At 34.1% G+C, this 12034-nt stretch overlaps 1 protein-coding gene across 21 annotated transcripts in view; it reads left to right on the top strand.

Moving 5' to 3' along the window:
• Nucleotides 1–12034, top strand: part of PARD3 (par-3 family cell polarity regulator) — a 728954-nt gene that overhangs the window by 432619 nt on the left and 284301 nt on the right. For all 21 annotated transcript variants that reach the window (XM_072651995.1, XM_072651989.1, XM_072651996.1 and 18 more), the window contains 2 exons: nucleotides 6313–6438; nucleotides 7931–8313. In XM_072651995.1, coding sequence (XP_072508096.1) covers nucleotides 6313–6438; nucleotides 7931–8313 — 509 coding nt within the window. The remainder of the gene's footprint in view (nucleotides 1–6312; nucleotides 6439–7930; nucleotides 8314–12034) is intronic.

Here is a 12034-nt window from a genome sequence, read left to right as displayed (position 1 = left end):
TATAATCTAAGCAGTTAAATTTCTAATTATGCATCCAAAATAGTAGAAAAATTCAGCATCTCAATGGTTTGCTTTTTGTGGGATGATTTTTTTGTGTGTATGTATAAAGAAACATTCCTTATAGATTAAAAAAAAAAGAAATTGAGGAAAATGCATGCATGCTGAAATGACTATAATAGTATGTTTTATGACAATTCATGCTGAAGTGAAAATAGCAAGAGCATAAAGGATGTTTTGCCCGTGTGTGTGTGTGTGTGTGTGTGTGTGTGTGTGTGTGTGTGTGTGTGTGTGTGTGTGTAAGGGCTCTTACCCTATTTTAGCAAAACTAATAAAAATTCATTTATTTGGTACTTTGCCATTTTCAAAGTGCTTTCTTGTAAGATATTTTCTTACTATAATCTTGTGATATAGGTAATGCAAAGATTGCAATTCCTGTTTTCAGACAAGGAAACTGAGGAATTGAGCTGATTAGTGACCTTTCCCTGTTCAGCCAACTAGTATTTATAAAAGCCAGATTTTGATTCCAGATCTTCTTGACTTCAAATCTTATGTTCTTATTAACAAAGCACCTCCATATATTTATGTACTAAAATCATTTTCATATGTGTACTTGCTGGACAGACATTCTGACATGTCTTGAAAGGATAAAAATAGTCTTCTTCCTTAAACTGTATGGGAGTACAAAGAGTCTATTTTTTCCTTTCCCATCTCCAGCTTCATGGTGCAGTTTTCACAAGCAGCCAATCAATCAATCATCAAATATTAAGAATGGAATGTATTAAATATGTGCTATATGCCAGGCACTTTGCGTGACATGGTATCAGAGTGGCTCTTTGTACAAAGCAACTACTTAAGAAATGTTTCTGAGATGGATGGGTTGGTTTTTTTTTTTTTGGCCCTTAGTTGCTTTGATATTTTGTATTTGAGTTAACTAGATCATATGCGTCTACATACAGCATTTTTCCATCTTTTACAATCCATTTATGCTTTTAGCAATCTTTAATATTCCTGTGCTTTTAGTATTTTAGTCGTTTGGATTTAGGATGACTGTTATGCCAGTCATATTCTAGCCAGGTCTTAATGAAAAGTCAATCAATAAACATTTAACACGTCAGGCACTGACTTAGACCACTAGGAATAAGAAGTCAAAAGTGAACCTCCATGCCCTGAAGGAGCTCTGACAGGAAAGACAACATGAATAAAAGATATATCAGAGATATGCCTAATATTAAGTAATTGAAGAAGTTTCCCAAAGAAAGTGATTTTATTTTTATTCTTTGTGTTTTTATTTTTTCTGTTTTTCTTTGGTGATGTTAAATCTGGAAACTCTGGAGACAACCACAGGAAGAAATAGAATAATCAAAAAGTACCATGAATGAGGGGCTTTGTGATGCTTTTGGAAAATAGAACAAAGAAAACACTGCGCTTAGGAGTAATCTAAATTCCTGCTCTGCCATTTACTAAGTGTCTCATCATGTACAAGTCACTAAACCTATGAGCCCCAATTTCTTTATCTGTAAAAGTGGGCTGATTCCTCATAATCCTACTACAAGAATAGAAATGCTTTGTAAACCATAAAGTGATATTTAAATGTAAGCTATTATGATTGGGAACTGATTTTTCAGTTTATTTGGGAGTGGATCAAGAACATTTTATGTGAATTTTGAATAGTGTTTACATCCCCTCAAACTACCACTTCCAAAAAATTAGCATATGTGCTTCATTTGTTGGGAAAGAACTTGCAAAATCCAGACACCTAATATACCTGGTCAAATTTCTCAAATTAGTGTTTATAGATTCCATTAATAATCAGAACAATTGAGATTGAGAATGGGAGATAAGAAAATATCTTCTTATTACAGATTCTCACTTTTTTGCTTGGTAATCTCAATTCACCAGTAAAACAAAGGGAGTAATTTCATAGATTGTACTAATTTACTTTTAAATTAGTTCTGTTTTTGAGAAAGTGAATCTAATGGTGTTGTCAAGTTTTTAGATATCAGCAGGCTGCTTACTTAAGCTTCATTCACTATACTTAGCTACACTTTGAGCATGTGAAGTATCCCTTGGGGGGTCAGTCTACTTTGAAAATTGGGTCAATTTTGAGATTTCAGAGAAATGCTTCAGCCTTTGAGATGATGGCTTTAGTCAATAAACACAATGGATTTTGTGGGTTGTGGTTAATGAGGGATAATGTGGGTTTGACTTGTAGTTTATTTCTGTGTTCTAGTGTTTTTACCAGAGGTTAAGATTAATAACATTCTAGTCTTGACTTATGAGGGCTTATTTAGGTTAGTCAGAAACATAAATTTTAAAGAAGTGAAATGTTTAGCTTATAGCTTTAATTGTTTTTGAAGTCATGTCAGTCAAGCAAGATGATCAGATTTATAAGTTTGATAATAGTGGTAATTAAACAGTCACTTAATAAGTAGATTATTTTAGCCTATCGACTTTGTAAACATTGAGTAGCCCTCAAAAGCACTATTGTGTTATGTCATAAAAATGCCTGTTCAAAATTTTAATTTAAAAATCACACATTTTACCTAAATTATAAATGGACTTCTACGGATTTTTCCAAAGCTAAACAAAATAGTACTGTGATCACTGAGAATGCTTTTAAGTACCTCCTCTCATTAATGATTCATCTCAGCACAAACTCTGTTATGATGATCACTCTTAATAGAGTGCTAAATGATTTCTATTACAAACACATTGTTTTTCATTTCTCTAAAATCTTGTTATAGAAAATGAAGAATAAGATGATGCGGATAAAATATTTTCAAGATTTTTAAAGATTCTGACGGTGTTGAAATTCTTAAATAAATGATTACTTCTATATAAAATATCTCATTTTGGTCTTAAAGAGAAAAATGTTTTAGTAGCTGAGTACTGTGGCCCAAACTCATCATTTCTTACCCAGTTGCTATGATTTTCATTATCTCCGGAAACTCATATTTCTTGAAGATTATCACAATTTTGAAACTCACACCCCCTTAGGAACCTAGTACCTCCTGTCCCTATCAGTTCTCTGATGGGAGAGGTTCTGGGGCTGGATATCAGAGTGCTCCTCTCAGATTGTCCATTTAAGGAGGAGGACCAAAGCAGCCACCTCATAATTTCCATTCTGCTGTAGGATTTTGTCATGCCTCATACCTGATGCTTCTCTCCCTCCGACTCTTTTTTAAACTTCTTCTTAGTCATAGTCTTTCCCCATTAGAGTATGAACTCATTGAAGGCATGGCCTGTGTTTTGCCTTTCTTTGTATCAGCAGTGGTTAGCATTAGTGCCTGATACACAGTAGGGACTTAATACATACTGAACTCAACAGTAGGGGCAGGTAGGTGCCACAGTGGATATGATGGATAGAATATGGCACCTGGAGTCAGGAATATTCATCTTCATGAGTTCAAATCTCACTTCCCACACTTACCAGCTATGTGTCCCTGAGCAAGTCACTTAACCCACTGGAAACAGAAATGGCAGACCACTTCAGTGATTTTGCCAAGAAAACTCTAAATAGGGTCGCAAAGAATGAGATATGAGAGAAAATGACTAAATAGCAACTTCAAACTCAATATTATTTAGTTATACAAGACTCCGCAAGCTGGTTATATAGCTTTTAAAATCTCATCAATTCATGCTGTGACTTCAGGAATTTCTAAGCATTGTAATCTCTATCCTTCAGGGAACAAGAAGCCTACAACTTGCCTGGTTCCTTCACCATTTTCCTGTTTTACATGACCTGCTTAATGACTGTGTGGTCATTCCTCTGTAGCTGCCATTCAGTGATTTTGTGAATAAATTCTCCATTCTGTTTTTCATAGAATCATGGCTTAGGTCTGAATGCCACTTGCTGCAATTTATATGAGAATCTCTTCCTTTTGGGTGCTGGAGGTTAGGGAGAGATGACAGACATTTATTTTTACTCTCCAAAAGTGAATTCAGCAGTAAGAAAATTGCCTTTGTGAATATATTTTTAGAATTTTAGACTTCTACCAATGACAGAATCACTGAATGCTTATTCAGGATGACGCTCACCTTCGTCCTTTCCCTTGAGATGGTCCATTTTCAGTTTTGGTCGTCTCTGTGAATTGTTCTAGTGATGTTTACGTTTATCATTATATTCACCAAAAAATCCATAATACTTAAATTCTTAACACGGTTGCTTTGTGAAGTCAGTACAATCACAGAAGATCTGCTGATTTGAAAATATTTTTATCACTATGTTTTGCTTTTAACATATGACTTATGGATTAGCAAGGTGATTCTTAATTAACTTTTAGTAGAATTCAGAATTTTGTCAGAATTGAACCATGGCTTCATTAGTTATTGTAATATAAGAAGCCGCCCAAATGAGAAATACCAAGGAATTCTGTTGAAATAGACCTCTCTTATTTGGACTAATTAAGACTTATCTTTGATATAACCTTCAAGGTCTAGAATCTCAACATGAAATTCCTGTCACCAGGGATCAATTTATCTCCATGTGATCCATGGATGACATCGTTTTACTTAGATAAATAAAACGTTGACTTACTTTATTCCAGGAACTTCCCTAAACTTGTACTTTCATTCAGTTACCATTTATTGAATATTTATTCCTGTTCTTGGATGAGTAAAGGATAGACTCTGTCCTTAAAAAACCTAAAATTTAAAAGGGAATTAAGGACCTGTTATGCACATAAGTGTTAAGCAAGATTGATTGTAAAGAGTGCCATGGCGGATATAAACAAAGAGTTGTGAGAATAAACAGCAGAGATGAGATCACTAGAATTCATATTCATGAAAGAAAAGATCCTTGAAGGCAAAAATTTGATGAAATATTATTTCATTTTAAGATATTTTTATTTTGGAGAACTTCCTGGTTTCTAGGAAGTGCCAATAACATCCATATTAACTTGCAACATGTACACTTGAGTATTTAGACTGATTATCTGAGACATAATTGAAACAGGGAAGGTAACACTGACATAAATTGTTTTCACCAATTATGAAAATCATAATAAATCTTTAAGCAGTAAGTTCCCACATAGGAAGGATACTTTATTTTTTAATAAATGTATAACTAAATCAATACGCCAGTCAACAAAATATGCCAACTACTTAAATAATAGTTATCAATGGCAAAGTTGACATAATGGAGTCTTCCATATGTTTCAGTAACTCATTAATCTCTTCATTAGGTGAGTGAAGCCTTCATAGAATCGTACATTTCAAGCTGAAAAGGATCTTAAAGATTACCAAGTATAACTCCCCTATTTTACAGATGAGGAAATTGAGACTGAGGGTCGTTAAGTACTTGCCCAGGGTCACATAGCTAGTAAGTCAGTATTTAAGGCAGAATTTGAACTTGGGTCTTTCTGATTCTATGCTCAACCGTCATTCACTGTGCTGTCTAGCTATTCATTACTGCACACCATACACTTTTAACTCATGTTTTACTTTCCTTAGTGTGTTCCATATACATCTTTTAAAGATTTGCCCAACTCTTTTTTTGAAGGGGGCATGTTTAGGTAATTTGAACAGTGATGTTAGAGAGAAAGATCATTAGGTCTCCCCTCAACCATTGTCTTAAAATTCTTAGTAAGCTTGAGTCTGTCACCTCTTCAAACAGAAATATAAATTATTAGCCTAGTTAGCATTGTGAGAAGTTCAGTGTTTCGAAATGCAGAAACTAAAGCATCTACTTAATGTAAATGCTAACTCAGGAAATTATTTCTTCTTTAAATCCCTGAATTCATCTCAAATAGAAAAACCCAAATAGCTGATTAAGCTATGTATGCTTCTCCCAGCTATTCCATTTTTAACTAGAGGCTGCTGAGGTCAGAGGTAGCTGATTGTCTTTTTTTCTCTCTCAGAGAGAAGCATCCCCCCTTAGCAGACACAAAACTGGATTACAGTAAAAATCCTGCCAAAAGTGTTGACAAAAACATGCTTCTCACATGTTGCATACTGTGACATTCACTATGCCATCAGGCTAGCTCTTTTTCAAGCAGTTGTCCATGTTAGACAGAATGTTATAGTTTGTTTCTAAAATTTGTTTCTCTAACATGTCAAAAAGTGATTTTTTTTCCTCTCTTAGCACTGTTTTCTGTTCATGATGAAGATCACAAGTTATTTTGGATATTGTTACACAATTTATCTGAAGTAATGGGGAAGCAGATACATTTGAAAAATCACGGGTTGTGGGTTAGTGTACGTCCCACCTTTGATTGAAAGGCTTTGTGAATTTCATAGTAGTTGTAAATGGGTAGGATCATATGACCCATGGAGATATTGCATGAATAATCATTTGCATTCTTGATGTTCCAGAACCCTGGGGTTATTAGTGAAACGACTGGAAAAAGGTGGTAAGGCTGAACAAGAAAACCTTTTTCATGAGAATGATTGCATTGTTCGGATTAATGATGGAGACCTTCGCAACAGAAAATTTGAACAGTAAGTGTACCTGCTATAAGACGTTGCACCCTTTCAAGCTTTAGATATCCTGTAGGTCAGGTATTTGAAACCTTTACATCAAAATGTCTAAGTATGGCTCCCTGATATAAATGATGTTCCATTATCTTCCTTTAAAATTTTTTATTAATTAAACTACTGTATCATCAGGGCAACTAAATGGCCTCAGTGCAGAGAGTCATGGGCCAAGAGTGAGGAAGACCTGTGTTGAAATCTGATAGTTGTTAGATTTATTAGCCTAGGTAAATCATGTAGCATGTTTGCCTTAATCCATTGGGAAAGGAAAGGGCAGAGCACTCCAGCTTCTGCCAAGAAAACCCCATGGACGGTGTGCTCTACAGGTTCATAAAGAGTTGCACATGACTCAACAACAAGAAGAATCACCGCCATTAGACTACATGGAAAAATGTCTTTTGACTGATAGGGCTCATTTCTTAAATCCAATATGGGCCCATTTTACTTTTGCTACTCTGCTACTTGCCTTGTGTCTTGGAAAAATCCACCTTTTCTCTAGTTTCCACAATATGTTACTTAACGAATTTCTGTGCTGTTTTTCAAATATTTTTAAGAAAGGAAAACTCCTATAGATCCTAATATGAAAGAACTGTACTGTAGGCTGTCTGAGTTTTCCTGCTTTGGTGTAGGTCAATATAGAAAAGCTCTAAGCTGAAATTCCAGAGGATCTTTGCTATGGTTTTCTAAGTAATGTCTAAAAGAGAAAACAACGTCTCCTCCTCTTTAATGTTTTTCAGGGTAGACTGTGGAGGGGAAAGCTTAGGTAAATATTAGACACTTGTATTTGAGGAATTAGAATGAGATACTACAATTTGTTTACATATAACCATACCATGTATTGAGAATGGAACCCATTACTTTCAATGTTTTAAATTACGTAACAAATAATGGTGGCCCTGGATCTGTACACATAAGAATCAGAAGGAGTTGTACTTATAGTTTTTTGATGACTTTTTCCATATATTTACAGCATGCAATAAGAAATCAACTGCTAGTTACCATTTAAATTTCTAAATAAATTTGTACAAAATTTTATTCCTTGGAATACTTACAAATTTACTGTTAAATATTCAAAAACTGTTTTATAAAAAATGGATAATGGTATTTAGTTCCACTGAAGATGATATTTAACTTCATCAGAGGCTTAGTGATGTACATAATGCTGTTAATTAATATGGCCCATAGTCAAGAGCGAGGGTATAATATACTTCAATTATAGTTTATTTTATTCTTTATTTTTTCCCAAGAATGACATGTAATTCATATCTGGTGCAGCATCTTTACCTTCATCAAAAGACATAAGGTTGATTGATCAATAGCTTATTGGCATTTTAGTTTTCATTTTAATTTCAGCAATATCTGTCAGTTCTTGTTGCTTAATTAGTCTACTTAATTATGCTCATAATGCTTCTAGTCTGCCAGTCTTAATTTGCTAATTTTCATTCATTCTGAAACCCAGAGCACAGCATATGTTTCGCCAAGCCATGCGTACACCCATCATTTGGTTCCATGTGGTCCCTGCGGCAAAGAAAGAACAGTATGAACAACTATCTCAAAGTGAGAAGAACAGTTACTGTTCTAACCGCTTCAACCCCGACACACAGTATATGGATAACAAGAGTGTTAATAGTGCAGGACTTCCTGCACTCCAAAGAATACCTAGACTGAGTCATCAGGCTGACCAAACAGACTCTTACCCACAACTACCTCATAGTGCCAACATAGCAGGAAAACTGCCATCAACTGTGTCTCCCTCACAGCAAAATGTCCTTAGTCCTACTCCAAGCAGTGGTTATAACACCAAAAAAATAGGAAAGAGACTTAATATCCAGCTTAAGAAAGGTAAGACTTACATTCAGTTTTTATTGTTTTCAATTATTACTTTTTTTAGAAATTGGTTTTTTTATATTACATGGTGAGCCATCTTCAGATTATTGCACCCTAAATAAATACGCGAGCTATTTAAAAATCACTAAACATATATCAGTATATATTTTCATAGTGCTTTACTTTCATGTTTTATGTTTTTAGAGCTCATTCTTGAGAGCAACTTTATCAGATTATTTTTCCTGACCATTGTGAGGGAAAAATAAAACTTGAATATCATGGTAGATAAAAGAAGCTTTTAGGTATGCTATAATCACGTGGAAAATAGGCAATTCAAGCATAATAGAAAATTTGGTGGAATGGTGCATTCAGAGAGGTAGGAAAGATGAGTTCAGTTTTTGGAAATACTGAATTTAAGGTGTCTATACGATATCCGGTTTGAGATGTTCAGAAAACAATTGGAGCATTAGAACTGAGGAGAGAGTTTATAACTGGATATATGGATTTGGACATCATCTTTGTAGAGATGTTAATTGAACCTGTTGTTGCTGATGCAGATCACCAAGTGAGATGATATAATTCAAGGAGACAAGAAGACCAAGGATAGAGTCTTGGGGACACCTATGTTTAGTGCCTACAGTCTGGGTAATGATACAGCATAAAGTTGTCATGGATCTAGTCAATGAGGTTTTGTGAATTCTTCCAGCTCCATTTAGTAGCACATGAATAGAAAGGGAGGAGGCAGATAGTGAATGTGATCCATAGTTGGGGTTTAAAAAAAATGTAATTGGGAAAAGACAAGAAAGCAATGGATTTGTGAGTGAAGAATAACTGGAGGCAACTTGATTCACCAAGGGTCTGTGATTAGGAAGAAATGAATATGTAGCCAGTGCAGAGGAGAGGGATTAAGAAAGGATGGTAGAAGGAAAGAAGGCCAATGGTGAAGATGAAAAATGGCTAGAGGTTACAAAGCATAGAGAAAGATGAAATGATAAAAGATTATGATCAGAAAAAAATTACTTCAGAGGTTATAAATGAATATAGACATGTAATACATCTGAGTGATGGCAATTTCAAGGAAGGATATAATATCTCTCTGTAAAGCTGAAGATGAATTGGATAGTAAGTCATACCTACCAGTGGGTTAGATTGAAGAATTGGGAGATTATGGTATTTGGTGGGATTATCAGCATTTACATAGGAATCCCCTCATATGAAAATGTTGGGATAAAAAGACTGTTTGTCAGAGAGGCACTGATATAATTAAAAAAGTAAAGAAAATGTCCTGGGTAAAATGTCCACCAGCATCTGGATCAGGTGATAACTAAGTGTAGCAAGTACTTCAGATAAGAGGATGTTGCCAAGTTGTGATGATATCTTGAACTTAGTCATCACCCCTCTACTGCGAGGGATGTGTTAATATTCCCTCAAACTCAATTATGGTTGCAATATATTTTTTTTATTTTTACTGATCAATTTATTTTCAATTTATTATCAATTATTTTTACTGATCAATTCAGTCAACCAATTTGCCTTTTTTTAAAACACTCAATTGATGAGTTGTTTCCACATACAAAGTCAAATAATTGCTTTTCCAACATGTCTGCATAGCTTTATTATTATAATTGAAAACAGACAAGTTCAAGTGAATTAGAAGACAGAGAAGCTCAAGAATGATTTGTGGAATGAAGTGTGTCTCAATCCAGAATCAAATGAAAATGTGTGACTTGAAAAAAAATCATAACTTTTATAGTTTGTTTCAAATATGACAACATTGATGTTTTTACCCATTTCTCTTTATCAGTAGCATTGAATCATGTAATTTTTCACTTGGTAAGGTATCCTGCCTCAGTTGTACAATAGAAAACTGATGACAAGCAGATGTCTGGCGTCAGATTTAGACCTCAAATCTCCTGCCTCTACCATTGCTTTATTTTCTACTTTAAGCAGAGGGTTGGAGAAGCTTTGAATATAAAGTATTTATTTCCTTTCTAAAACTATGTTAGCACTGAGTGAACTTCCCATGAACACCACATTGCTTGTTTCTGGTTTCTGAATTTTCAGCTCTATAAACCTCCCTGATGGAAGCTAGAGTTGACAGCTTGTCTGTGCTGGATTTTCCTCCAACAAGACTTAAGGGCATCAGCATAAATCTGATTGTGGCTCTTTCAGTTATGTTTTATGCTCACTGAATGACACTCCTCATTTAGAAAGAATATAATGAAATAACTTAATAAAATGTCCATAGAAAATTGACCAAAAATATGCCTCAGGCTCCTCATGGTGACAAATTTCCTAATTTTATGTCTGACTTTCAGAGGAATTATTCATGTAAAAGTTACCAGTTTTCTAAATATACTTAGTCTTTTAAGCAACTCCAAACCCATTAATTTAGAAAATTATCATTTTTTTCACAAAGTAATTTTTGTGAGTATATCTGAAAAACATCTAGCATGGTAGTTGAACTTTGGTGATGATCTGAAAATGTACTTGTCATCAAGAAAAAATTATATTCAGAAATTAATCATTTCTAATGAAATATTTATTTCACTTAAAAGCATTAGAGAGTAAGCACTGTGTTTTTAGCAGTGCTTAATACTTTATTATTTGTTTCTTACATTAGAAAACAACAGAAAAAATAAATAACAGCTTCTTTAAGTTTTTTGGTTTTACGTTTGTTAATATCAACATACACAGTGGAGGCCTATCTCCCTAATGGTATTTTCATTTGATTACTGGGGCATCATCCATGTGGAGCAATAAATGAAGCAAAGCGTTTAAGCATACCCCCAAGTAGCGTATTATAAGTATGAATAGAATGGGGATTTTGATTGTCTTTGATTATCTCTAATGAAGGATGCCATAAGAAATGAGGCTTTTTAGAAACCTAACAAATGCAATTTTGATAACAGGCAATGGTTATATTATCAATTGATATCATTAGGTTACAATTTCTTTGTATGTTTCATACAAAGCATGACATGTCCAAGCCTTCAAATTCCAACTGGCTTATCTTAAATAATAGTGATTTATTACAAGGAAATCATCTGTCTTTATCTGGTAAAAATGAGACATTTCTTCATTGAAGTGATTCTTTGACATATTTTTGAAACTATAACATCCATCCAGAATGACAAAATTAGGGTAGTGCACAAGTCCTTCCTTCTAAATGATGATTTCTTAATAGTTATTGCCATTTTGGCATTTTCAAATACTCTGATCTTTCACAGGAATTAGCTTTTTAATAAAGTCAGAGAAGAAGGTCAGTGATATGTTTCAGTCAGTACAGAATGTTTTGTTGGCTTTTCTAAATGAAAATTGATATCTATTTATCTTTCTTTTAAAGGTCACTGTCTGAACTTTTAGCATACAGATTTAGGGGTTATTGGTGATATTTTAATAGTATTGAGGTTCATACAACAGGCAGCCTTTATAGTTTATAGAAATGAGGATAGCAAAGTGAGAAGAGTTTAGATTCACCCTCTTATTAAAATGATATTGTAAGTCATTAGAGTCCCATTAAAACAGATATGTGGGAAAATCCCAGCAGAAAAATGTGAAAGCATGATCATGGAAGATGGTGTGTTATGCTTGTGATCATAATGAATAGCTTAAAATATGAGCAATTATGACCATGTTAAATTATTCCATTGAAACTGACCAATCCTGGGAGGAAGATCAGTTTTTATCATTGCTTACTGAACAGATTCAGTAATTTGAAGTTTTATTCTAGATC

This window comes from Notamacropus eugenii, chromosome 3, assembly GCF_028372415.1.
Source record: "Notamacropus eugenii isolate mMacEug1 chromosome 3, mMacEug1.pri_v2, whole genome shotgun sequence".
NCBI lineage: Eukaryota > Metazoa > Chordata > Mammalia > Diprotodontia > Macropodidae > Notamacropus > Notamacropus eugenii.
The sequence above is the reverse complement of the archived record's forward strand: the minus strand, read 5'-3'. Positions and strand labels throughout refer to the sequence as shown.